This window comes from Rhea pennata, chromosome 16 (assembly GCF_028389875.1).
Source record: "Rhea pennata isolate bPtePen1 chromosome 16, bPtePen1.pri, whole genome shotgun sequence".
Taxonomy (NCBI): Eukaryota; Metazoa; Chordata; class Aves; order Rheiformes; family Rheidae; genus Rhea; species Rhea pennata.
The window spans coordinates 16,871,483-16,899,332 of record NC_084678.1 but is presented as its reverse complement, the minus strand read 5'-3'; the positions used below and the strand labels follow the sequence as shown (position 1 = coordinate 16,899,332).

The 27,850-nt window shown below is 39.5% G+C and overlaps 1 protein-coding gene across 8 annotated transcripts in view; it reads right to left on the bottom strand.

Annotated features, from left to right (window-relative positions):
* Window positions 1-26,172, bottom strand: part of ZBTB46 (zinc finger and BTB domain containing 46) — a 56,593-nt gene extending 30,421 nt beyond the window's left edge. For 5 of the 8 annotated variants that reach the window (XM_062589597.1, XM_062589602.1, XM_062589600.1 and 2 more), the window contains exons 1-5: window positions 26,073-26,172; window positions 25,464-25,686; window positions 18,679-18,806; window positions 16,730-16,869; window positions 8,286-9,255 (exon numbers count right to left, since the gene is read on the bottom strand). In XM_062589597.1, the coding sequence (XP_062445581.1) occupies window positions 8,286-9,255; window positions 16,730-16,783 (1,024 nt within the window). In that variant the 5' untranslated portion in view covers window positions 16,784-16,869; window positions 18,679-18,806; window positions 25,464-25,686; window positions 26,073-26,172. Of the gene's footprint in view, window positions 1-8,285; window positions 9,256-14,482; window positions 14,521-16,729; window positions 16,870-18,678; window positions 18,807-25,463; window positions 25,687-26,072 lie in introns of those variants that run through there. The other 3 variants (XM_062589599.1, XM_062589598.1, XM_062589601.1) reach the window with 3 other exon arrangements.
* Window positions 26,173-27,850: the final 1,678 nt, after the last annotated feature.

Below are 27,850 nucleotides of genomic sequence, written 5' to 3'. Positions count from 1 at the left end.
TTTCTAATTTACAGTAGTCTCAAAAAGAATTCAGTGGTCATTGTAGGAGCAGGAATGAGTGGCCAGTGCAGAAATACCTTCAGCCAGCAATTTCATTTCCCCAAAATATACAGAGAACTGTACTCTAACTCCAAATATACTATCACTTAAAAACAAACAAACAAACCCTGAAGCTCAATGTAAGCCTTTTTCCCCCAAGTTTCATAACTTACTTAATGAGAGGACTGATACTAGTCTACGCTGTTTTTCAGTACAGAGATATTCTCTTTCTGCACATCTGTTTGTGAACGAAATGCACAAACAGGAACAGACCTAAGTAATACCACTAAATGTTATAAATGCTAATGCTCACTATATGACAGGATGTTGAGCTGTTATAACCTTCTGAAATCCTCTAGAAAAAAATTTTTTGAAACAACTCAGTAAGAAATCTCAAAAAATTAAATCCAAGACTATACCAAAATTAGTTTTCTTTTTTGAATCTGAGACACCGCACACGAAGAATGAATTCCTGCTCACTATGCTTGAACACACAGGCAGCACTTCAAATCGGAAAGTGAAAGTCCTGAACAGGGGTGATATCACACAGCAGGATCAGAAACTTACGTTAAAATTCTAAAACTTTCCTGATTTCTCATAACTTGCAAATTCAGTAAAACTAAGAAAGTTTTTTTCTTTTTTTTTTTCTTTTTTTTTTTTTTTTAAGTGAGATAGGTGTCTGTCAAGATAAGACTAATTAACTTCGCACAAGGAGCAAATAAAATGGTGAGAAAGGCACTCGAGAGGGGAAGTGCCTCCGATCTCCGGAGTTAAAGCAGATTAACAGAATCAGGGCTGTTACCACGGGGAGGAGGAAGAGGAGGAGGAGGAGGACAGCCTTGGAGCCTGGGGAAAATGGAATGCAGGGTGGGGAAAGGAAACCAGCCCAGGGCTTTGAGCTAAAGCTGGTTTAGGGTGGAACCATTTTAAAGCCAGGGTGTAGCCAGGGAGTAAGTGTCTGGATTTAAAGTAACGATTTTACTTTCCAGACTTGAAAATAACCTGACCTAACCCTTTAATAACGGAAACTTAAAATAGTTTTTTCCTGTGAAGATTGCACCTTAATAATTTCATTAGCCTGTAACCGCAGTGCGGTGGAGAACGTGAACTGTTCACGGAGCGTTCTAGGCAGAACGTTTCAGCAAGATGCAGCGCACCGACACAGAGGTCTTTTTGCCACAACTAGCTGCAACTTACAGACAGTAAACTGAATGCGTTAGGCACACGAAAAGAGAGTAGCAAAGAGAGTCTATAAATCCGGGCAGCCTCAGGAGCCAGTGGAATGTAGAACATGGGCTAAGCTGATTTCAGCGCTAAGAAAGAATTCTGGGGGTGGCATTAGAGCACAGATCTGTAACCCCTCCAGGTCTGGCTGCGAAAGGAAATCTGCCATCACCTACTACTACTACTGAAGGTGTGGTATTATTTCACAATTTAATATCACCATTAAAAGCCACACAGCAAGAGTGAAGTCAGTCATAATACCTTGCACCAAAACTAGACTTCACCAAGACTTCACTAAAATGGGGGGCGGGGAGGGAGTATAACAATTATTTTATTTTTCAAGGTGTCAGGGTATTTGAAATTTATTAATAATTACCCTCAAAAAAATCCAACACCTTTATGAGAATCTGAACATTTTTGGTAGCTTTTTAGATTTACTACAAAAAGCAGGTATTTGCTAAAAGAGCATCTTCAGAACACTTTGGAATAATTTCAGACTCCATATAAATGCACATACTCCACATTCTCCTATAGGTTATTTGCATAGGAAGGGGCTGACAAGTCAAACGGCAAAGACATTCTCTGACTGCCACATATACAATGCAATTTGGGAAGTCAGAAAACAGTTCAACTCCCTTTCTCCAGCTAACAGAGACAGAAGTCCCTATTTAAGGAAACTAAACTGGAGAGTTATACCTCAAGACACAATAAAAATATGCATTGAAGAGGGATAAAATTTTCTGGAGATGGCTGTTCTGTATCTGAGTGGATAGGTTTAATTTTTGGTCTCTTCAGGTTCAGAAACAACAGATCCTCCCTTCCTCAGAGAGGACTTCTACAGACATTTCAGTCTTTTATTTTTATATGCTGTAGTCTCAGGTACAGATTCTTCTCGAGTATCACGTCAAGAGTAGTCTTCCATTTATAGAGAATATGAAGTGGAAAAAAGTACTTTTGTCAACAAATATACTTCATTAGGTATCTGAGGACTACTAATTCTAGTACAAAAAGAAAACATCTGTCACATGTAGTATATGGCTGTCTTTTGAGAAATTGAGACATAGCAATTGGAAACAGGAAACGATGTCCAAAAGCAAATTTTCATTATTTATTTACAAAAGTATGCACAAGAAATCAGTAACAGTAAGCTGCTAGCTGATGTAAGTTTCTTTTGTATTGTTTAGTTTTTAAGAACTTTAGAAGGCTATAAAAAGGTATAGTATGACGTAAAACCAGAAGATTATATAGGTATCGCAAAACAACATCCTGAAGAGTTCCCTTAAAAAAACCTGTCTTCTGAATACCAACAGCATGCTCAATTTTTTCCTCGAATTATCCAAGGCATTTATTCCACTACATGGGCTAATATACTTGACAAATATATCACAACAGAAACAATATAATTTTCAGCGCTAAAAACAAAACAAGCAAGATGACTAGAAAACTGGAGTTAAATGGTTTTGCAGTAACTTAATTTCCTCAACAATATCTATTGAAAATGGATTTTACTGCACAGTAGCTTGAACTGCAGAAACCACCAAACAGCAGATGATTTACCAAATAATGAATTTGCTAGATCTGCTTACCATACACCTAGGGACACAGAGTAAGTCACTGCCATATTTGATAATCACTGAAAAACATTTTGTAAACATGAGTTACACAAAGCATCCTCTTCTAAACAGGCCTACCCTTCTCCCTAAAGGAAGCAGTATGAAGACTTGCATACCAGCTTACAGCCAACATGCCAACTGAAAAAAGCGATTTGGTAAAAAAAAAAAGAATATTTGGTTTGTGCAAAGGCAGTGATAGACACACAAATGTTTACAATGCACACGCAGCACCCAGTGCAGATTAGTGCAGCACCCAGGAACTATAACGCCACCTAACTATAACAAAAGTAAAAACAATTACCTGGTTCTACCAATTAGCCAAACGAAATCACTACCACATTATATTTTTGATGGCCTAGCAAGGAATTCTTGTTTTGCATGAGTAACCCCCAACTTGCTAACAGGACAGAAGAAATTCCTGCCCCTTGCAATAACAGACCTTGCACAGAAGTTGACAAAAAAAAAATCTGTGCTCTAATTTTATCTCTAAAGGCAGTGGGAGGAGGGCAGGATTTGAAGATTTGCACAGACAAGGTTAAAGGGTTACAGAAAACCTGATAACTTGCTCAGAGAAAGACCTTCTTACAAGCATAAAATCATCTTGTAAGAAGAGAAGGCACACATGCACCTACCTGAATTCACACAGGTCCCATGACCTCACCTGCACAAAATTAGCTGGGGAGTTCATCCAGTCAGAGCCACCACCGTAAGCTCACTGGGTGGTAAAATCATTAAGCACCTTTGCTCACCCCCTCCTGGAAACTTTTTTAACTCCAGGTTTACATAAATCCTGAAGTTCTTCCAGAGTGCTTCTTTTAGAGAAGGGTTTCAAATCATATCCTGCTAAATTCACTACATGTAACCAAAGGAGAGCAAAAAGTTCCCAAGTTGCAGCATCTTCTAAAATGACTGTTCTGATTTGTTTTGAGAGCAATTAGCTTCATTACATAGCCAACTGGCACAAAAATTACTTGCAGCTTTAGGGTGCAAACATTCAGGAGATGTGTGGGAGTATTTCCTTAGAAATAAATTCCTAAATTATAACTATGCTCGAAATAAAACATCAATAAAACCATCAATAAATTCTTCAAAAGACACCTCCCTACACACACCATGACCCACAGAACTTCCCATGCAAAAAACCTGCAAAATTTTGCTAGCTTAACAGCTCTTCTAATGAAGATAACTATTCTTTTCAGTGAGAACCTTTTAAATATCACCAAATTCCATAGTTCAGATACTCAAAATTTGCAATATGGTAAGAAGTTTCTGATGTTACTGGAATAGCAACCTAAGGTAAAAACAAGATACTCAAAACTAAAGCCTGTATTACAATTTCATGATCACCTTTGGAATTAAAAGCAATAAAATGGATGAGTAATTTGTTTCTTTAGAAAACCTACAAAATTTAAAGAGAAAGATTAAAGAAAACTAAATGTTGCTAGGTAAGGAAAACATAGATGAATGTTTCATACACAGAATAACACAGTGACATCCTGAACAGCCCAAACACCATGGGGGGGGGGACCAAACATGTTTTATGCTAAATGAAGACAAGTTAGTAAATTGGTAATAGCATGAAAAGATGGTCCCCATCAAACACTGTTCACCCTGCAGTCAGGAAGCTCTCAAGTTAGAGAGCATAGCAAAGATAACCAAGGCAACAAAGTGGGAACTCATTTAAGCTCGAGATGCCTCTACAAATCCAACAAACAGCCTTGCACCACTTTCGTGCTTGACTGACATCATCCCGTAGAAACTTAGAGCTTAATCACATTCTCAGTGTAGCATCTCGACTTAGTTCAGATTCTTTCGCAAATCTTATTTGATCATTCTTTCTTAGAGGAAGCAAATATACTCTTCATGAAGACATTTAAAATCTCTTGCTTCTGTGGCTATTTCCACGATACTAGATTACCATTAAAAGGATTACTCCAGACACTTTTCATTTTAATCTGCAGCGCGATCAAATTCAAAGCCTCTCAGCAGTACTCCACCAACATCTGGAATAAAATCAACTGAACCAGAAAGAATTTTCCTTTCAAGATAAAATCTGTATCTGTTTTAGTCTCCATTTCATCAAATTTAAGTACAGTCTACTAAGTATATGGGACACTTTACTACATCCTGCCTGTATGGATAAGAACATCTGTTTCCCACTGAAATAAGCGACACTACTAAGTGTAAATGAGCTGTTAGATGTTTTAAAAGCAAAACAGATTTTCAATTTATTGTTACTTGTAATGGTCACTTGCAGCACCCACTTTTCAAAAATGTTGCTTACATCTCGTTGAAAGAACATCTGCAAGAAGGACCAAAAGATTAACTTGTATAGTATCAGGAGAAAGACATTAGCAGCGAAGTTAAGATGGACTCTACTAAATCAGCTTTCACACTGCCAGACCACCTGTGTTACCCTCCAGCACACATTTGCAAATTGTACCCAAATTATCCCATAATCAGGGCTTTTAGACCTAACGCTAAGCAGGATAAAACCACTGAACAGACCAGAAAAGGAAAAGTTTCTCAAAGAATAAAAAAACGTTCTAGGTAACTCTTTTCCTCTTAGCTTATTTATCAACCAACATTCAACGCCCATTTCCTCAGCAAAGGATTTTTTTTTTTTAATCTTAGTTACTAACAGCATGGATAGGGACTCTTTCAAATAAGTGAGGGAGCAAAGAGTTTTAGACTATGTCTGTATGTCTTAAGGAATTAAGCCTATTAAATGTAAAGCTAATTTTAAACTGAAATTTAAAAACTGAAGCACAAAAACCACATCCCAAATATTCATTACACACTATATACACTCGCCATTACCCCTTTGTACACAAGGAAAAGCAACTTTCCTTAATAGACAGGAGCTACGTTTACAGCACCCCTGGACTGTCGCTGAATTCCAGTAGGAAGGCTGGGAACCTGGGGTACCACTGGCTAGCCTAAGCAGAACCCGGTAGCCTAGCAACGAAGGAGATGGAGCAGTTTGCAAGACAGTTGCTTCCACCTGCTGGAGATGGGAAATATTAATATGAGACAGAAAGACCCTCCCGCCTGCGGAGAGCAGGGGAGGGCTGGTTAGGGACAGCAGGGATGCTTTGCTTCTCTTTCAGTGTGCAGGCAACAACAGAAACCAACCTCGCCTGAGCAACCAACTCCATTAGGTTTTCCCAAACCGCACATCTACGGACACCAGCACACAAGGTTTACCACTTACAAAATGTCCAAATGTAAACTAAAGCGTAACGTGTACAGATCTCAAACCCTCCAAAACCATTCTCCCTTCCACTCCCCCAAAGACAAGACGAGTCAGCCTGAGAAAAGGAGGGTTCCTGTAACCGTAGGGATCTTGGAGTTCCCCCAAGTATGCAGAAAGGGGCTTCCAGACCCTAAGTCAGCATCCCCCGTTCTGTGAGTTCAGGTCCTGCAGCACAGAGAAGCATGAATCTCTTCACCCTTCAACAGGGCAGAGTGGAGAATTTCATCTTTGCTCACCCCTCCAGCTGGCTAATATGAGGAAACTATGGGTAGATCTCAGTCTCCAAATACTCCCTTTCTTCAGCATGCTTACTTTTATGTAGGACCTCACTGCTCTTCGAGTAGCAGCCAGATACGGGCAGGCCACTGCCAACATAACAAGGATAGGGGCTATTTCTGGCATTTCTCTCATTTTGGACAGGGAGAAGTTAACAGCTATTCAATTTTTCTTTCTGCCTTATTAGCACCAGTGGAACATCAAAATTATTGCCCCATTTGACACCATTTAGTTTCCTCTTTCCTGTCATATGAAACGCCTCTTTAATTGGAAACTATTTAAGACAAGATTTAAAACAAATAATTTGATTTTATCTGCTGATGCAGCTGTCTCAGCACTGCACTGAGTCAACCCCAGAAGCCATCTTCCTCTCAGCCGCAAGCAATTGCGAAGAACAAAATCCATTTCTATTTAGTTCTTCAACAATCAGGAATAAAATGATATAGACATCATTCATCTTCCAGCAACATCATCTCTTACATTTTGCACTGTTTTCAAAAGCATAATTTAAAGAAATTAAATCTATGACTTTTTTTAAGATCAGTGTTGCAATCCTGCTTCTATAGTAACTCCAGCATGCGCGGCTTGCTTCATATACATGTCAAAAAAAACCCTCATAGGCAGCATTTGAGTTGTTTTTAATCGGCTGTTGTGAAGTGAGAAGTATGTGTGTGTGAATAGCATTTCAGACAGTCAATACCGAGTCTTTACTTGAAACAGCCCTAAGACACATGCATTATAAAAACAGAACTCATCATAAACCATTCTCAAGTTATCCAGCATCTTCTTTCTAACCAAAGTTGTTTAGATTTTTATCACCAGCCTATTAGAATAATTACAGGCAAGCTTGCTGCAGCAGATAACTGTAAAAGTAACACAATTAATCTAAAGACAGTTACCCATTCAATTAAATATCAATAAAAGCCAAATTTAACATTCATACATCAGTATGTAAGTAGCTTTAAAAACTTTTTTCAGCTGTTCAGGCTTTCAGTACTAGTTATATTGCTTTTTTCAATCTAAATTTGACAACATTAGGATATATAATCTGGTATCCAATGAAACAGAGGTTAACTCATAGCACAGACTAAGATCTTCAAGTCAGCTTAAAGAAGTTTAATACCACACTTCCCCTAGAGTCCTTAAAAAAACAAAACACTATCAATAGCATTCTTGGATCTAAGAATAGGCAGCGATTAGTGGATCAAATAGGACAGTTATCTTTATTTTGAGGCAGAAAATAACTACTGAAGATAAAAAAGAAGTCCAGAAAACATTTTTCTCCCTGGTTACACTTTTGAAAAAAAAGAAATCATTTACCTCAGACTACAAGTAGTCAAACATTAAAATACATTTTAAGCCTTAGAGTCTCACAAAAATATTATTCTTAGAGCTACCAAACACTTTTCTTGCTATTACCAGCAATAAGCTATGGTAGCTTTCTTATTCTTGAGAAATGACACCTGAATAGGCAGTGCTGAAGACAGTATCAAGACTCACTAAATTGCACCTATATGTGGTGTAATTACTGCATCAATATACTATGCAAAGAAAATTCTTCAACCTTGACATGAAGTGTGATGAGTTTGCACACCTGCTGAAATAAGTTCCAACCTTTTACCTCATTAATTCTAATAATTGTAACGGTGTTTCAAGGGTGATCTAGGCCACTCTATATTCAGGGCCAGAGCAAAGCCACCAACTTCTTTCACAGAACTAGTCTGCACTGCTGTGACACTAGAGCTCCTAACTGAGCTATACAGTGCTTCCATCAAATAGTTGGCAACATAGCTAGCTACATTTTTCAGTTTCAGATAGGCTAATATATAATTCTGCATTGTTAATACCAGGAATGAAAAAGCAGAAAAATGACTTACTTGGGTCTCGACTGCTGTATGGCCATCCTGAGGCAGGTAAAAAAGATGGCATTGGAGAACTTGCCCTGCTGTCATCCTCTACTTGCTGCGTAATATGACGCACAGTTTCTTTATTTTTTCTGTTCTTTCTGCGTCCAGTGGGTTGCCAGCCATCCCCTACACCTTGTTCTGAGAAAGCATTCTGTATTGCACTATCCTTGGCAGAATGTAATTCATTCCCTCCATAATGCGATGGCGAAACCTGTTCCTCTTTGATACGTAAAGATCCATAGCCCATGTCACTAGACCAAAGAGACTGGGATGATATGTCTTCGTGGCTGTCTGTTTTCGGTTCTTGATCCTCTTTTCCATAACTGCTCCCTCCTTCATGGCAGCTGGCAATGGCTGAATCTCCAGAAGAGTTTGCTGGACTTGTACGCCGAGCTAACCAAGGAGATATACTCCTTCCAGCCACAACTGCTGAAATCAAAGCATCTGTACTACTGCTAGAAGGAGCTCCAAGTTCATAATCAACAAGATCATCTGAGGCATCAGACTTTATACTTATGTCAAGAGCTGCTTTTATGAAATTGTGACAGGCTTGTACAATATCTGTCATTTGCAGATAGCTAGCAGCTGACATCACCTCAATGACATTTCTGCTGGTCAGTGCTAGGTGTGCAGAATACATGAAGTCAATGATTGCTTTAAAACCTTGTGCAGTTACAATGTCTAAATGAGTGACTGTGGCCTGGTCAGATGTTTTCTGTACCTGGCAGTACAGCGTTTTGAAGTAACGACTACTCCCGAGCAGAACGTTTTTATGAGCCTTAAATATCTTCCCCTCCACTATAATGCAAACATCACAGAGGATGCCATGTTGTCTCTGCTCATTAAGTTCACGAAGCAGGTGACGGTAGTGGGAAGCAATCTCCATATCTTCCTTTCGGTTATTCATTTGGAAATCTCTGTGTTTCCTCTTCCACAAATTCTGTAGAGGGAAGAAATTGACAGTATTATATCAAAATCAAAGTTCACAGACCATTTAAAAAGACTAAACAAGACAAACCAGGTTGTAGCAGATTAGGTAACAGGTCCATCTTGAAAGAATATCTCAGAAAATACAACTACTGCCTAGAAAGGCTGCACTTTCATTGCCAGATGCTGCTTATTTATACTGGACTTAAATAATTTATATTAAAATGGACAAGATTTGAAGCTCAATTCTCCAGTGCCTCATAACACTCCAGAATAATGTTTCTTTAAACCACTACAGACTCATAAGAAAACCTGTCTTAAGTTACTTGGGTAAAATGGCTGTCAGTTTTTACTGCTTGGGTTCAGTAAAGTTTGGTTTAAAAAAAGAGTACTATATTTGAAACCATGCTGATGGACCAAACTAGTGTAAAGCATTCTGTAATACAGTTTCCTCAAGGGGAAAAAACACACTGAATAGCTAACATCTTCAAACAGCAAAAGCCAATTGAAACCAGCTATTTCCTTTGCTATATTGCGATTGAGGGGCTAAAAATACCAGTTTTAAGTCACAAGAGCAGCAGGCAAATCCAAGACCACAGATCACAAAATCAAGTCTCCAACCAAACTAAATTGGCAATGGATTAGAACTATGAAATTAATGTTATTTGAAGCTTAACTACTTATTAGCGCAATATTTTTAACTTCACAATAAAACATATTATTTTCATGCCTTTACAAATCCAAGTTTACTTCACCACCACCCAGAGATAATGAGTAGGGAAATTCTAATAGTCACCTAAACATTCATGTTTAGGAAGGATGCTTCTCTGCACAAGAAAACAGAGTATCTGATCAGGCTGCTAAGAATTCATAGGACTTTTGATCACCTTCCAGAAAACTTCACAGTATGCTCCAATGAAGGTTAGCTAATGCTGGTAGTACGGCAGAGAGTCATATCTTGTATTTAATTTCTAAAATTAGCCTCCTTAGATACTTCAAAACAAAAAAGTTAGCAGTTAACTGTAATCAATAGCACAAAAATTTTCAGAGTGAACTTTATCTTGCCCGCAAAGTATGAGAGAAGCAATGTATTGCTACGGATGAATGTACATATCACATTCCATACAGTATTCAGTAAGTCCCTCCTATCATACAGTTTAATTTGCTGCCCATTCAGCCTCTATCAAAAACTTACAGCCCTGACAGTCTCCAAGATAATCCTTCATTGACATCACTGCACTGTCTCAGGTGAAATACCCTCAAGACCAAAACACACAAAGCATTTGCTAACAAAGGAGGCTGGCAGTGCCACAACAGACTCTGGGAGTAACTTTCACTACACCATACCTAGGAAGCTTTGTAATTCCGCACTGATCTTTTTATTTCCAGTTTTATAACTTCCTTGGCATATTTTTTTCATTTTACCTAGCATACACCACTTACTTGAAGCTTAATATCAAGATTTATATACCATGTAGCAGTAGTTTAAGGTCCAACTAATTAAGAGCATTCAGTTGCCATAAAACAAAGAATATCTGTTTCTTTCAAAAGCTTAAATTTGTTCTGATATAGTAAGCTCCACTTCTAAAAATGATATGTGGGTCCACAACTTCCATGCTCTGAAGGTGGCTGCCACAGCTTCGTAACATCTTTATGTTTGAGAGAACCACCTATTAAGGGAGAATGACAGTTCAGTTTTGTCTTTATTCCAGAAATCACTACTGCATCTACTTTTAGGAGCTGAAGAGTCAGCCTAGTCCCCTCAGGAAATATGAATTGCCACATAGGATCAAATGAATTGTCCATCATCCATCCTGTCTTCAGCTGCTGCCATATCCACATGCTTCAGAGGAAGATGCAGGAACCTCAAGAGCATATAATTACGGAGTGATCAGAAGGTTTCAGAACTTGCACTTTCCTTTGTTGTTCCTTTACAGGTCTTAAAATCCACACTCCAAGGCAGATCTCCCTGGAATTGGTTGGATTAAAAAAAAAAAAAGTCCCCTGCAAGGGTAATTTTCCATTCCTCATTTTAGTACAGATTAGCATCAAGAGTATTTGTCAGTATTTTCATGTGTGAGTTTAAACACCACCATCTTTTCTTGGATTTCTTCTTGAAAGTCTTCCACCTTGAAATTACACTATCCCCTTGAGATTTTATTTCTCTGTCATTTCATATGCTTATTCAGCTTATTTTAGTATGCTTGGATTGCCCTTCACTGTTGATATCTCTGCTTGATACTTGCATACACCTTCTCCTCTGTTTATATGTCTGTGCCAGAACCCCAATTAATATATTTGTCTCTTGCTACTTTTGTTTTTGACTGTACCAGTTTGAGATTCAGACACTGACTAACCTGGTGTTTCTTACGGATGAAGCACTTGCTAGCTTGTTTACAAAATAACTTGAGTTTTGTTATTTCCTGCTCATGATATTCTTACTAAATACTAAAATCTAGACAAGATTCCTTCCTGATTTCCCTCCCACCCACCAAGCTCTTGACAGCAGATGCCTTCCAGGCCAGCTATGAATGAACAGAAGCGTGTCACTAACACACAAGGATTATATTTGGGGGCAGGTTTAGCTCAGTTGGTTAGAGCATGGTGCTGCTAATGCCAAGGTCGCGAGTTCAGCCCCCGTATGGGCTACACTGAAGGTTGGACTGGATGATCTCCAGAGGTTCCTTCCAACCTTACCATTCTATGATTCTATGACATGATCTTACTTTACTCATCCACATTTCCAAGGACACTGGGGACAAAAGCAGAGGATGGGCGGACACCTTTAGGACAAGAAATCAAAAATACTTGCTTTGTTATACCCACTATTTACTGTATTTTAGGATATGAGGTAAAACCAATGAGAATATACATTCCTCTAAGCAAAGACAACTGTCTGTGTTCCAAAGAACTCAAAATTTAAGTATAAAGAGATAGAGATGAATGAGGAAGACACCCATCACAAAGAATAGCAGCCGTTCCACTGACAGGTGGCAATATTATATCACTTCCAAGTATACAAGCAATGATATAAGATACTCTTAGGCTCAATTTAATCAATAAAATTTAACATCTTCCAAAACAACAACAATAATTGTAGATGTCTTGATCTTTCTCTGTCTAAAGGTCTGTTACTTATATACATTGCTCCATACTGAATGTTTGTCACATCATTGTACCTTTTAAATGAGAGGTCTTTGGGGGAGAAAATTAAATATGCCTCAAATTCAGAGAAATTAATTAGTTTTCTGTCTACCCATGTCAAACCAGAACATCCGTTTAATGTCAAGGATCACTAGGGAACTAATCCAAGTTAAATTTAAGGCAATTTGCTAGTAGTTAAAAATTCAGCAAGCTTCAAAACCCTCTGCTCTTGCATTCCAATTTTACATGCCGTTTTGTGGCTCCCCCCCGACCTTTTTAACGATGTGTATCTCTACTTAAAGATGCTATGTAAAGATCTCTTTAGAAAAGCAATTCCCTTCAAACTGCTAGCAAAAGCTCATGAAGACAGAATAAACTGTGAAGATTTTTAGCTCACTAAAATGTTTTAGGCCTGGTTCCACTTGATGCATCCAGGTAAGTCTTCAAGAAAGTTCCGACTGGGAAAATTGGGAGTAACTTCTTCCCAAACTAGGAACACTTGCTAGACAAACTCTCAGACACATCACTTATTTCACTAGAGTTATTGTTAAAAAGATTAATAATGGTCCCATGCCGCACACTGATGTACTGCAATCTTAGAAGTAAACTTACTAATGCTTTGTCTTTCAACAGTGGTTAATGGAAAGAAAATAAAAGTCGTAATGGCTCAAGATGAATGTGTTCAAGCAGCCACATTCTATCCTTGGTGCTTTATAAATGGAGAATAATACTTGCAGTGAATATCACTCCTGTAACTTTCTATACCCATGTTCTTTAATTCTAATTAACTTGTGAGATTTTGCTTTACAAACCCTCAATTCCAATACTTAATCAATACAATTTCTTAAATTCTAGGGGAAAAAAAAGTGGGAATCAAATTGCAAGAAGATTCCTGGCAACACATTTTAACAACAGTGCTTCCAGTTCATAAACAGAGGTCTATTCCACCACGCCCCAAGACCAGATTTTAATAACACTACCTTCCAGAGTACCAAGCAGTACGGAGCACAGTAGAATTTTCCATTCCAAAATGAGAAGTCTACCACTGTTCAGCAGCAGCTTTCCTTGCTAGCATGAGTGCTACATGGGAGACGATGAACCTGTGCCTCTGATGACAGTGCACGGCCACAACACAGCTCTCCAAGAAACCAGTGAACCATGAAAGCTCGTCTGTAGTCTGTGACAGGTTTTCCACAAAATAAATCGTAGGGGGACCAGGCTTTCTCCACAAGTCAATGTATGGATAGTACAGTAATTCAATTCTGTTCTATTTTTTTTTGAAAAAAAGTAACTAAAAAATTGCTCCTGAACAAACAGCATTTGTATGTAACCATGAAGAACAGACAAGGTCTTGAGCATGAGCAGATTTAATAACCACCTGCATGCAAAGTTCTGCCAAGATACAGGACAGCTTTGTATTTTTCATGCTGTCACAAACCTGGTCTTAAGCTAACCATTAATAATTTATATCAACTTTAACCCCAGCTAGAATGAACCTAGTTCTACAAATACAGCATTCATGAGAAGTGTTTATTTTGCATCATCAACACAAGCTGTTTGAACATAAAAATAACACCTGAGGACATAATAACAGTCTAAATAAACACAGTCTACACTTAATGCTGGAAGGGTTCTCAAAAGAGGAAGCAGTAACACTTACAAAGCCTAACCTCTCAGCATATAATACATATAATAAGTCCCCTGCAGAAATCTTAACACCATTAAAATTAAGGGGTACAAATTTGTTGCATATAAAACTCAGTGAATTATTTAAATTATGAAGCCACAGATAAAAAGAAAAGCAGCAACACAGATGAAAGTCTACAGTTTTATCCCCTGGGAAATCTTGGAGACAAAATAATTTCTAAGGTACTTCACTCCCTTCATTCAGAAGAAAAACAGCAACAAAAATAGATTATAGTCACTCTGATCAATTGAAAGCCTGGTACAAAAAAAATTAAAAAAAAAACCTCTTGTAGAATAAGAGCTAACCAAAAATTTTAACTATAAAACATTTTAATCTGTTGCAAATTTTTAAATATGTTTCTACACTTAAGACTAAGGACACGTAAGTTACAGTGCACCAAAATACTCACTAGTTTGTCCTGCACTCCTCCACCAGTCACTCTGCTCCCTAGGGAAAAAGGGCCAACCAGAATTTAGCCAAAAATATGTACTGTTTCCTCCCTCCTCTCCCTTTGGAGGTAAGGGAAAACAGATTAATGAAAAACTGAAATGCACTCTAATAGCTTACCATGCAAACCCCCCCCCCCAAATGCACCCCAGTTCTCTGCTTCGCCTATGTCCTTCCCAGGTCTCCACTCCTACCAACATTCCAACATTTTTTAAATTCCTCTGCAGAGGAGCCCTGCAAGGTGAGATCAGACTTGAAACTCTCCTTGCATAACAAGACACAGTGTATCTACTAGTTTCACTTTTATCCAATTAAAGCCAACAGAAATGTGTACAATCCATCATATCAACATGTCCTGCCTATGCTAAAGACAAAGCTGGAGGGGGAAGAAAAAAAAACAACAAAAACCCCCTAACCTTAGAAACTGGGAAGGACAGTATCTATACTTAGATTATTCTAAATGAAAAAGGAGAGCAGGATATTGATGGATGGTAATTCCCTGCAGAGACATCACTCATGAGTTTTCAAGTACCAGTCTCCAAAACTGTTTTCTCACAAGCATGTTTGAGGAAGAATAGTACACAATTTTAGGAGTTTAACTGAATTTCTGTATGCTAAATATACAAAAATTACATCTATTTTGAACAAAACTTAACGCACAAATAGAAGCAACAGCTTCTGAAAAACAAACAGTTGCCAAAAAAAGAAAACTTTTATTCTATTCTGATTCAAGAAATTGATTATTCATTGATCAAGGTATTCTTTCAAGCTACAACTGAAAATTCAAAGAGAAATAGGCAGATGTTTGTAGTAAGAACAAACCAGATCCTTGGCCCAAGGATGCTAATTGTAATTTGTCATTTCATGAAAACATCAATACATCACTTTTCCCTTAAGAACGGGGATGAGAATGTTTAATTACAGCTTAGAAAAATGAATGTTTGTCCTTATGGGCTAGAAGTTGCAGGAAGAAAAAGTTTTGCCTTTCAGTTTCAGAAATACTATAGAATTACAGAAAAGGCAAGAATTTGGGAGGTATATAGTTTTCAGTGAACTTAATAAAAATACAACATTTTTTTAAAATCAGATTTAAGAGGCTCATTAAATTAATAACTGTACAGCAAGGCAACTCTACAAATACTTAATTAACACTTGTCTGATGAGGATTCACTAAAACATTTCTAATTGCAACCCAAATGCTACCTTGTCACCAACAGCATTAAAATGGCATTTCTGCTTAGCAGCTCTATAGGAGTTGCTATTCAGAAAGTCCCTGACTCTCAAGTTCAGACAGCAACAACAGAGTCAGCATTGCAGCTCCAGCAGTTATAATGCTCTGGCAAACATGAACTCACTCACTTTAACCATAGTTTCCTCAATATAGGTGAAGACATTTCAACTCTTGCTCTGTCTGGATTAGACTTAGTTAGGAAACGTGAATCTAAAACTGCATCATGTTACAATTGCTTCTGACATCAAATAATGTAGATATGAATGCATTACAAGTTAGAGGACGGCTGATTACAGCAAAAAGAATAAAAACATTCAAAACACTACACACTTCCAGTAATTTACCTTACCATTAGGCTTTGCTTTTAAAATCCAAATATGAACCACAAGCCGATCTTAAATCCAATAACCAAAACCTAAAATAACAGGGAGCAATCACTACACCTTTCATTTGACACTCTAAAACTTTAAACCAGTAATTTGGCTATGATCTGTTGAATCATCTGCCTGATGTTAGCGGAGCATCATATGTTTGAAGGACAGAAGAGTCTCTTCACCCCCAACAAACATTAAAGATGAGACACAGTATCAGTGTGCCACAATAAAAAGGATTTCTGAAGGTATTTTAGAAAAATTCATTTATTAACCTTCATTAACTCTGATGTTACATTAAGAACTTAAGAGAAAAGAAGGTCTGAAAAGGAAAGCTAAGGGAAAACTGTTAGCCCCCATGGTTTGGAAGGGGGGAAGTTAGGACAAACAGTTTTTAAATCTAGGCAGGAAAGAAAGGGAAAAAAAACACCCACAAAACAAAACATATAACCAAACAAGCAAATAGAACACAGAAGAACAGAGTTGTAGTTTGGTATAGTGTTCTTAATTGAGGAAATAGTGAAATGATTTTTAGTCATTTTTGTTAAAGCAAGCATGCAAACTTTTAAATTAAAAAACAAAAAGCTCCAAGACAAGTACTCCTTACCAGTAACAAACTGGGTTCCAGGTCTAGTGTTTCTCCTACAACAGCTGAGGACATCAACAGTCCTATGGCAGCACAGGTAGTGCACTTTTCTGTAACCTTCAAATAATACTGGTATGAACTCTTGTAGGAGAAAGACAGAACTACAATAAAAAAAACACAAAAACAGGAAGAGTTACTAACATTAAACTACAAGATCATCAAACAATAGTGACACATTCTGAAGATCTTCCCTTCAAAGCTCACAGGTATAAAACACCTAGTTATGACTTAATAAACCAAAAAGATGCAACTCAAATACTTATCAATACATGGCAGGTAATTAAAGCCAGGTTACCCTTATGCAATAGCTCAGGCAACAGTTCGTTCTGAAAAAGTAGAGGGAAAAAAAATAATCTAATTTTAGAAGCTAAAACTTCAATCAGATCCTTGGAACAACAATGTTTCCTGTTTGGTAACTTTTCAAAACAGTCTCACTTTAATGACTCTTTAAAAAGACATTTGAGGCCTGAGGGACACTAATTTACCTTATCTGACCTATAAAATACAGAGTTTTAAAAAGCTATTAATATAATTTATATAAAAAAAGTAAGTCTGCAATGGAATATTCAAGAGAATTTCCTCTTGAAATATTTAATTGCCAGTACGTACTGGCTGATGCCTTTCTAGGTTAAGAGACTAAACAATCTCAAGACTTTGAAAATTCTGTATAAAATACGTCTTATGTATAGTAGGGCACATTCAGAGATGGACTCCTCAGATGAAACATTAACATTCATGATCAGAATGTATAAAAATAGTGATTGCTCTGAACACTAATCCAAACAAAGGTTTTTCATCCTATTTAGTTACAATGGATGCATCCTCACATACATCATGTATCTCTTCTATAGCACCTACTTTTTTCTTTGGAAAAATATATTCGTCACACTTGCAACATTTAACTTCAGCTAAAACATTTGACTAGACTTTTATTCAAAACTTCATTTTATGTATTGTTAGCCATTACAGAAAAGTATTTTCCATAGATTTCTGATCTCCATATTTTAGACGTTTTCTATTATTTTTATGAAGGGAGCTAATCTATATATAAACTATAAGCCAATTCTGATGATTTCTAGACTGACCCTCTAAAATGACAGAGAGTGCAAGAAAATATCAGAAGACAAATCGAGAAAGCTTTTCCAATACAAACTGATTACAAATGGTGACTTAATATATTCTAATAAACAAATGAAGTAAGAAGGAAAACCTGAGCATTCTTATGGCAATAAGCAGAACTGAAAATCTTGAAAACAAATATGACCCAATTCAAGCAAATACCACTGACTGTTCTCAATTTCTATTTCAGACTGCCAAGTCTTGCCTTTCTTTAATTCTGATTGCTTCTCCATAGCAATTGTTTTGGCTAGCTCTTTTTAGTCCTGTTATTTGGGCAGTTTAACAAAAAAGGGGGGAAGGGGAGGATGACATACACACATGGGAAACGTCTTTGTTAGCCTAAGTGCAAAAATAATACACATTTTCACTTAGTCTTCGGACTCTCACTATTAAGACTCTCATTTATATCTGACCCAGAGTCACAAAATGAGCCAGAAGAGGCTACTAACAGTGGTAAATCTGAGACCTATCTTACTTTGCAATGCTCTTCAATTTTCCTCTTGCTTTGAGTTCTGCACCTTTTTTCTTCTTTTCATGGAGATGAGAACCAACTGACGATTAATGGTCTTTATCATAAGGTAGGAGCAACAGAATAGGCACAAATATTTCCTCAACTTCTGTGGTTTGGGTAAGACTTTTACACTATCCTTTGTTATGAGTGCTAAGTCAAATTTTAAAGAACTGGAAGCCTTAATGGCATTGTCATCTCCAGCTGTTTTTTCCTCCTTCCCTTACTGCATCTAAAAACAAACAAACCAGCTAAACAAAAAATTTAAATGCTCCAAACTTACCAGTATTTGAAAGTGTTTTCTGTTAGCAAAAACAAATGCCACAATGTTTCACAGCTCTGTAGCACATGATTTAATGAACAGAGAAAAATGGTCTCCAGTAACAAGCTCCAAAAGGTTCATCTGATATCCTGTATTTGGGAATGAAAAGGAGGCAAAAGTTAAAGATTTAAGTCAAACACAAAACAAGAACTTCAGCGTCATGTAACTACAAGCAACTGTTAAAAAAAAAGTTTCCAAGGTGTTTAGTATAGACAAGGAACTATTATTTTTAGTTTCTTAAAAAGTAAAACGATAACTGAATCATTACAACACTATTTGCCTTTTCAAACAATAACTATTCTGAAACATTTCTGTAGTTAAGCATAGAGGAAAAATGATTTAGCCCTTATGTAAATTAAAGAAGAGTATAACATATAAATTATAGGACTTCTAAAAGCTTTGGACTATACTTCCAGAGAGAAGTGCCTTGAAGAAGTCACTGCAAACCAGTATTTGATACGAGGATTTCCAACAACGTTAACATTTTTGTGTATTCAAATTAACACCTTAAATATTTAATGTTTCTCTGACACCTGTCATCTATACACTTTAAATGGGCTTAATATTAATCTAACCTCACAGTTATGATTGTTCCCACCCCCCTCCAAAGCCATTTACCTAAGATAACAAAAAATTTAAAATGATGTTCCCACACCATACGAAAGTCGGTAAGAAATTTGAGTTCTATGCCCACCCAACCCTATTGAATCACTGCCTTCAAGCCAATGCCACCCTCAAGCTAAAGAGCAGCGTGCACAAGGATACTAAGTAAAGCAGTTTGCTGCTTTTTACAAAAACCAAAGTTCTGAAAAAACATGAAGCTATAGAAAGATACAAATACTGAGCAGAAGGTAAAGGTAGTTCTTTTTTGCTCCTGTAAAAGCTGTGCAGCAAGAAATACATCTGGCAACACTACTAATACAACAGGATGCACCTTTCCTTATAAAGCAGTGGTATTACTGTCAGTTCTCGAGACACCAGAAAATAATTGAACGTGCATACCCCTGTTTCAAAATGCTTCGATGCAGTATGCTTTCCACCCTATTTGGCATTTCCTCTACATTTCACTTACTCATTTCTCTATACCTCTCCAACTCTGTTCATTTTCCTCTCTCTCCATCACAAAACCCACTATCATGGTTCAGAAATAGTTGTCTTCCTCATTCTCCCATTTTTGCTCTCTGTTCTCCCTCTCTCATCCGGCTTCACCTACAGAAAATCAGATCCAGCACCACCTATACCACAGGACTTGCAGAAGGGAGTAAGAATACGGAAGAGCTAACCAGCATTTTAAAAGCAAGTATCTGACAAGGTAGGAAGCTTGAGAAGTCTGGTGATGTCAGAAAAGATAAGAATTTATCTAGAGTTGTATCTACTGAACTAGCAGTGAAGATTAAAAGAAACCCTGAAAACTCCAATTGCCTGTAGCTAGTAGTAAGCTTACCTGCCCAAGTGCCATTGACTTTTACAAGATCTAAGCTTCCACTTAAAAGGGGAAAAAAAAAAAAAAAAAGTGTGTCACAGAAGTAATCTTCTAAGCCAACCACTTCACACTTGTTTCTGTTAGCCAAAAATCAACATAAAAAGCACATTAAAAAGATGTTTAAAGAACAGCATAACTCACTGGGAATTGCCCTGAAGAAAGGATCCCCCCGAACTTTCTCATTGGTTTTGGGCTTTCTACTTAGGGGATCTTTGCTAAAGTTCCAAAACCCAGTATGTAAAAAGGGAGGGAGTTCAAGAAGGGGGAAGAGGTCTGAGGCAATTTTAAAAGAGAAGCATGGTGGTAGGAGGAGCCGGGAGGGCAGAAAGAATACCTAAAAGAAAAGAGATGTAAGGAATCGAGAAGAACCACAGAGTTAAAAACCCACCACTGCAAAACTAAAGATAACATCAGAGGTGCTCTGTGAACAATCTACTTTTGCTTTGGTAGTTCAGGGTAGGAACTCTTAGCACCTTGGATAGGTATCCCTTTTTACTTTTTAGCATATGTTTGACAATCTAAATGTGGCCAATTATTACAGAAAAGTGGAATGAAGCCAAGAAGGATACAGTGGTACTAAGGAGGAAGGCAGTAAGCTAGTTTTATATTTAGCTGCTTTCTCACTCTCCAGCACTGTAGTGGTAGAACTTTGGGGAGGTGAATACTGCATCCTGACTCCTTAGGTTAGTACCTAAACTACCTAGACCTGAAACCAACTAATTCAAGCACCTAATGGCTAATGTAGACCATTTGAACACAATGCATAATTTGAACACTAGTTCTGAAAGATTATTTCCTTCAAGAGTATATTTGTGCAAAAGGGACAAGTTTTGTTTAACTCTTTCCTCAGAGCGAGCTAGTAGTCTGAACTACCAACTCTCCTTCCACAGAGGTCTACAGCACAAGTCGAAAAACACTAGAAAGAAAACTAGCTTGAGTGCAATAAGCAGTTTGTTCAACACACAAAGAAAAAAAATCATGAAAGATAACTAGGTATTTAAGCATATATAAGTATTATCATATTCCGTAGCATGTAAAACCTACTCAATTTTCTAAGTAAGGTTCCTAAGTAGCTAAGTTCTTGGCACATCCTGGGACATTCTTGTTACTAAGTTTATGTTAATCCATACGCGAGCTAGTAACTGTGTTTGTAGAATATTTCAATCTTCCTTTCCTCCGTCATTAAATACTCCACTTCCATTTCACCATGAAGTGAGTGTTAAGAAACTTCTAACATCCATTGATTATTCTTCTTTGCATACATACACATAAATAAAGTGCACAGAAAAGGTCACAACTATATAGACTGGAATGAAAGCTAACTACATCTCAAGAAGATACACAAAAAAAGCAAGTTGCAACTTTAATTCAGCATGTGCCTGTTATATTTCAGCAAAGTTAGTACACCTGTCTGCAGCTACAGTTTATTCTAATGCATGCATGCTTACATACACACATGCAACAAAACACCACCAAGTGGAACACATTTCCATCTAATTAGAATTACAGCCAAGGATCTCATCCTGCCTACAAAATATTCAGAACTTGCATTTCAATAGCGATGAAAACAAAAACTAAGGTTTCCTGAATATATGAGTACGAAACTTTGAAAGTTAAAGCAAGCAACTGTTCAGAGAAGAACTACACCACAGTTAGCTTTGTAAGGGTCAAAACCAGAAAAATCCCACCCACAAGCCCCTCACTAAACTCCACCATACCTTGCAGAAATTCAGTGAGGACTGCAGACTAGTTTGCATTTATGAAGAACAAACATACTTAGCACCAATACGATTTTTCATCTGCATACTAGAAAACGTTTTAGAAGAGGTGAGTAAACACGAGCACCCCTGTTTCACAAGAGGAGAAGCTGATGGCAAGCAGTTATGACAGCAGCATGTTCAATCAATAGCTGGGATGGGAACTGAATCCCAAGCAGCCATCCCTGTCAACCGGACATCGCTGTGCATCCAAATACCTCAAGGCAGCATGAAAGAGATAAAACGATCAAACTGCTTAGGGAAGTCAAGATTCTGTTCTCATGTATCTCAAATGAAAGAAATCCCACAACAAGCAATAGACTTTACTTTTCACCCTGCCTAAAGGTCTAGAGGGAATCAAAAAAACCCTAAACCACTGAAGACTGTATTTAAGGAGACTAACACAAACATATCACCTAGTGAAACAAAAAGTCCTAAAGAATTAATGAAGTGACACTCTGAGGTAACAAAGTGAAATCTTAACACTTAAGTTCTGACAGTGTCATTGTACTTTACGAAAATATCATAAAAATGCTCACGAAAATCATTAGGTAAGGAATAACATGACAGTGCTTTATGTAGGCAAAACAACCCTCCCTATCTCACAGCCACGGAAGATCCCTTTACTCTAGCCTCACATGACCTCTACTAACTACAGACAACCCCACAGCATGCTTTCTTTCACTATTAATACAGTTTAAGTTTCAAATAGAACATATATAAAACACAGACAAGCTATGCATTTAAAATATTTAAGTCAGGAGTAAGCCAAAAGCAAAATATCAAAACGATGTTAATCCTTTCGTGCAAAGTGTCAGAATTTTCTAGTGTAACGTTCACAGCCAGTAATGGACACAAACTGCTGGCTCCTGGGAATTATAATGCGCATATGGGATAACCATTAGAACTACAGGTAGCTGTTCAAAGACTTAAACTAAGCCCTCTCTTTACCCTTTTGTTTGCCCATTAAACTAAGTACACAGGAGCAAGAAAAACCCATGTGAATGCTTTTTACCAATTTAGGGGGTGTCTAGAGAGCATTACAGAGTGCTCTAAAGTAGCCAGTAAAGCCAGCAAGAACATTACAGGGAGAGGGGGAAAGCCTTGGGAAAGGCTGAGCTGTTTATGAAATATATTCTGCCCCGAAAGCAAGAAAATAACAGTTTGGATTGGGTGTTAGCCTGCTGCTTTGCTGCTAGAGGACAGGAAACTTTGCTTAGAAACTTCAAAACACATATCAAAACGGAGCTCATCTGAAAAAAAAAAATAAAATAAAAAATCCACACAAGTGCATAGAAGACAAAGCTTCATTTAAAAAAGTGAAAAATATGCTGAATCGCACAGCAACACAGCACAGAATCAGAGGTAAAGCAGGCAAATTAACAGCAAATAATCTATCTTTCAAACCTGAGACTTTTCTTTTTTTCTTTTCTAGAGAACACTGCTGGGGGGTGTTGCTAAACTGGTTTTCCTCTAAGCACTTCCAGTTATAAAAAAAGAAAAGAAAAGAAAAAACTCTTGCAAAGAACATATCCAGTGTTGTACAACTGTCCCAGAAAACAAAGACCACGGGGAGAAAGTGGCCCATTTTCTTTAGTCTCTAAGAACCCTATGTACAGGTCATGTTTTCAAAGGCTTGATCTTATACAATTTAGAATGAAACAGCTTTTAAAATACATGAATAAACATTTCATGTTAGAATTACTAGAACACCTCATTTTTTGTATCATGCAAGAACTGACTCAATTACATCAATGCTAGCATACAATCAATGATACCAACTGCAATAGTAAATAATCCTATGCTTAGATAAAAGCAAGTTTCCTCACACAGAACAAGCTGTATTCAAAAAAAGAGAGAGAGAGAGAGAGAGAGAGAGAGAGAGAGAGAGAGAGAGAGAGAGAGAGAGAGAGATTTTTCTATTTAAGCATTTAAACTACAATCATCCTCCTTGTGTGTTAAGCCAAATAATATTTTTCAGGAACATATATCCGGGAGTTCCAGTAAAAACTGTTTTGTAGTTCTCAGTATGGCCCATGGGGCAACCTCTATCCATTTCATGTCAGCTCCCAAAAAACACCTTAGAGCGATAATTCCTCACATGTTGAAAATATTGTGACTAATAATACACTCCACCCATTTTTCCATCACTAAGGATTTCAAAATGTAGAACTTCACAAATAGTGAACTCAAAGAAACAGAATTTAAATCAGTAAAGTCAAATTTTATTTCCAATAAAGAGGTGCTATGAAATAAAAATGTTCAAGTGACACATTGATAAAAGTGGAAGAGCTATCCAGTTACCAAAAGCTTCCTTCTCAAAATTACATTTTCCTCACTCTTCTCCGATTACCTAGTTTTTCCTTTTAATCTCCACTGTCCCCATTTAAAAAAAAACGTGATTCTTTTTTAAAAACAGCTTGCTCTCCTTTTCAGAAAATACATTCACTATATTAGTAGTAGAGATGTTCTCAGCACACACAGAATCTGCGCTTGTAATAAATACTTTATTGAGTGGCAAGAACTGGGACCTAGATCTATATTCTAGCAAGTAAATGCTAAAAATGATACAAGTGATGCAATTAAAACGCATAAAAGAACTTTGGTGCAGGTGTCTACAATAACACTATTTGCAAAACACGTTTCCTAATTAGCATAGCTTTGAACAATGCTGATAATAATCCAGTCCTGTAATCCACACCAAATGAATCATTGAGATTGCAGAATAAAAAGCATGAGGAATTCATTAAAGAACTGTTAAAACTCTCCTTTGTTTGCCTTTTCCTCATCAGGTGCAAAAATAAATAAATAAATAAATATTGTTTTATATATTTGGATTTCTTCAGCGCGCTCAGCTTCACAATAACGCACCCGTGAAGAACCTCCTCGGGAGGCATCAATGTTCCCCCCCCCCCGGTTTAAAAACAGAAATCCTCCCACTATTACAGTCGTGAAAATCTGCTCCATTCTCTATTTGTCATCGGGGATTGAGTTATCAGACACTACTTGTATTACTTTGGGAACTGACATGTCTATTTACAGAGACACAAAGGCAATCCAGCTGCACAACCCTTGCTCATGCCCGCACCTTCCAGCACACCTCTCCTTCTCCCCTCGGCCACATTTTACAATTTACTTTTCTTGGGGGGCTCGGAGAAGGGGAGAAGGACACCTCACTAGTTCCTCATCATGACAGAGAAACATTTCCAGCCACTTTTGCACTTGTTACAGCCTTATGCAAAAATCGCCTATACCCACCAAAAGCAACAGCATTGTTTTTCAAGGGTTTTTTTTGTTTGTTTGTTTGTTTTTAAAGAGGGTCACTTCTCCCATTTCAGCCTGCAATTAAAATGGAGGCAAGGCCAGGCGATCTATGCCTGGCTTTAGGGGGAGACAATAACCCAAAACAGGCCTGGCTTAAGGAAAAAAGAAAAAAAAAGAGAGAGAGGGAGAGAGAGAAAGAGACAGAAAGAGAGAAATACAGCATGCTTCACCAGTATTATTACCTCATCCCTTTTTCCAAGCAGTTTTGAACCACACTCCTGACAAACTCTTGGTCAAACTTGCACAGATGCTGATTTTTAGGGGGCGGAAAAGGTTTTAATTCTGGAGCCAGGACTGAGCCTTGCCATTCGCAAGTGGAGCTGCTGTTAAAATGCCCCCTTGTCTCTTCTCCTCTCCCTTGAGCTGGGTGTTGACGCAGCAGAAATTACCAGCTGGAAAATTCCCCTTTTGGAGGTTACAGGGAGGGGGGTGGGAGGGGGGGGAGGGAGGAGGAGAGAGGGGAGGGGGAGGAAGGGGGGAGGGGGGTTAAACCCTGCCACTTACCAAGTTAAGCCATCCACCCACACCAAATAAGACACCGCGGCCCAAAGAAGGCACCGGGCCCCCCCCGACCCCCCCCTCCGCGGCCGGGCGCACCCGCCCCCCCCCCCCCCGGCGGGGAGGGGAAGGGGGGGGGCGCTGCCCGGGGGACACGGAGGTGCCGGTGTGTGTGTGGGGGGGGAGGACACGACACAGGGGGGCCATCGCCACCGGTGAGGCGGCGGGCGGGGGGGGGGGGGCGCGGGCCGCCCCCCGTGAGGAGGAGGGGGGGGGGGGGGCGGCGCGCTTACCTGGGCCCCATGGAGGGGAGCGGGGTCTCGGAGCGGCCGGAGCTGTGGCTCCGTCGGTCACTCCGTGCCTCTGCTCCCGGGTGGGGAGGGGAGGGAGGGAGGGGGAGGCGGGGGGGAGAAGCTGGCGGAGAGGGAGGGGGGGGGAGGCGGAGAGGCGGTGGGGGGGGGGGGGGGAGCCCGGGCGCGCTCCCGCCGCTCCCTCGGGCGCGCGGGGCGCGAGCCCGCGGCGGGCGGAGGGGGCGGGGCTGCGCGGCGCGTGCCACCGCCTTTCCCCCGCCCCCCACTCGCCGGCGGCCGCCGCCGATTGGGCGGCGCCGGGCACGGGCCTCCACAAGCTCCTCCCCTTCGCCCCGCCCCCTTCTCTCCCCCTTGCGCCAGGGGAGCGGGGGCGCCGCCGGCGGCTCTGCCGCTGCCGGACACCGGAAGTGAGGGAGGGGCGCGGGGGGGGGGGGCCGCTGGCGCGAGCGGCAGGGCTCGCCCGCGCGGGGCATCACGGGAGGGCGCTGTGACAGGGCGGCGGCGGCGGCCACCGCGGTCCCGGCTCCAGCGCCCCGGGGTTCGCCTCGGGCCGCCGCCGCCTCCTCCGCGGCCGCAGCCGCACCTGTCCCCCCGGGTGCGGGGACCGCATTGTCGCTCCGTGAAGAAACCCCTTACTTCCCCCCCCCCCCCGCCCTCCAAGGCGGCCGCCGCGCAGGCCCGGGCGTCGTGGTGGCGGCGGCAGGGTCCGGTCCCCCCCCCCCCCCCCCCCGCCATGTAACGGACACGCGCGGTCACGGCGAACCGAGCGGGGTTGCTGTGGGAGAGCCGAGGGGAAACTGCCCGGGAAGGAGGGAGCTGGCAGGGGCGGATGCTGCCGGGGCTGCTGCGGTGGTGAGCGGTGGGCCCTGCCCTCCGTGAGGCTGCTTGGTTGTAAGAGCGGGAATTGGCCCAAAAAATACAACAGTTTCACACTGCCAACATAGGCGTGTTGTGATTGCGCCCAAAACAGGCGAATTACGCCTCTGAATAACTCGAATTGGCTGTCTATTTGCGTAGTTACTAGCATCTGTGTGTAAACATAGTAATTGTGCAGATAATTGTGCTCCTAAGGTTTAAAAATTTGCTCCGTGATTCCCTTTTCCTCACATCCTATACATTTTCTTCATCTCTGGCTTTCAAGTAAGCAGACCTGCTGTTGGAAGCTCAACCTTGACTTTTATGCCTGCTCTTTATTCAAAACCATCTCTCCAAGGTGCTTTTAATCTTTAGGATTCCCTCTCTCTCCGTCACACACACACACACACACACACAATCTTTCCACTTTTTTATCTGTGATTTAAATAAACATATTCATTCTGTCGTGTGTTCTCCCCCCTCCCATTTCCTCCTACATACCACAAACATCTTTAATTTAGAAAAGAATATGAATAAAGCTGATTAATGAAAATGAAATGTCTTTTAAGCTTGGGCATATTTTTAATTAGCTCTTATTGCAATGGAGTCCAACTAACACCTTCCTAGAAAGAGTTCCATTAAAATGCAAATTAACAGTTTGCAAAAGTTGTCAATGCAATGAAGGACACAATTTCTTAGATGTAAGAAATACAAAGTAGTTACTAGGCTGTTTTTCACTGCCACCTACTTTTTCTACATGCACAAGTTTCGGTGCAGGCACAAGTCATCGTACATGTATTTTCCAGTCTTTGCTACCTATGTGCAGAGAATACTAGGGCCACACAAGCAAAATTTCTGTCTTAAATCAAATTTTTCCTGTGTAACTATCCTCCCTGGGTCTGCAG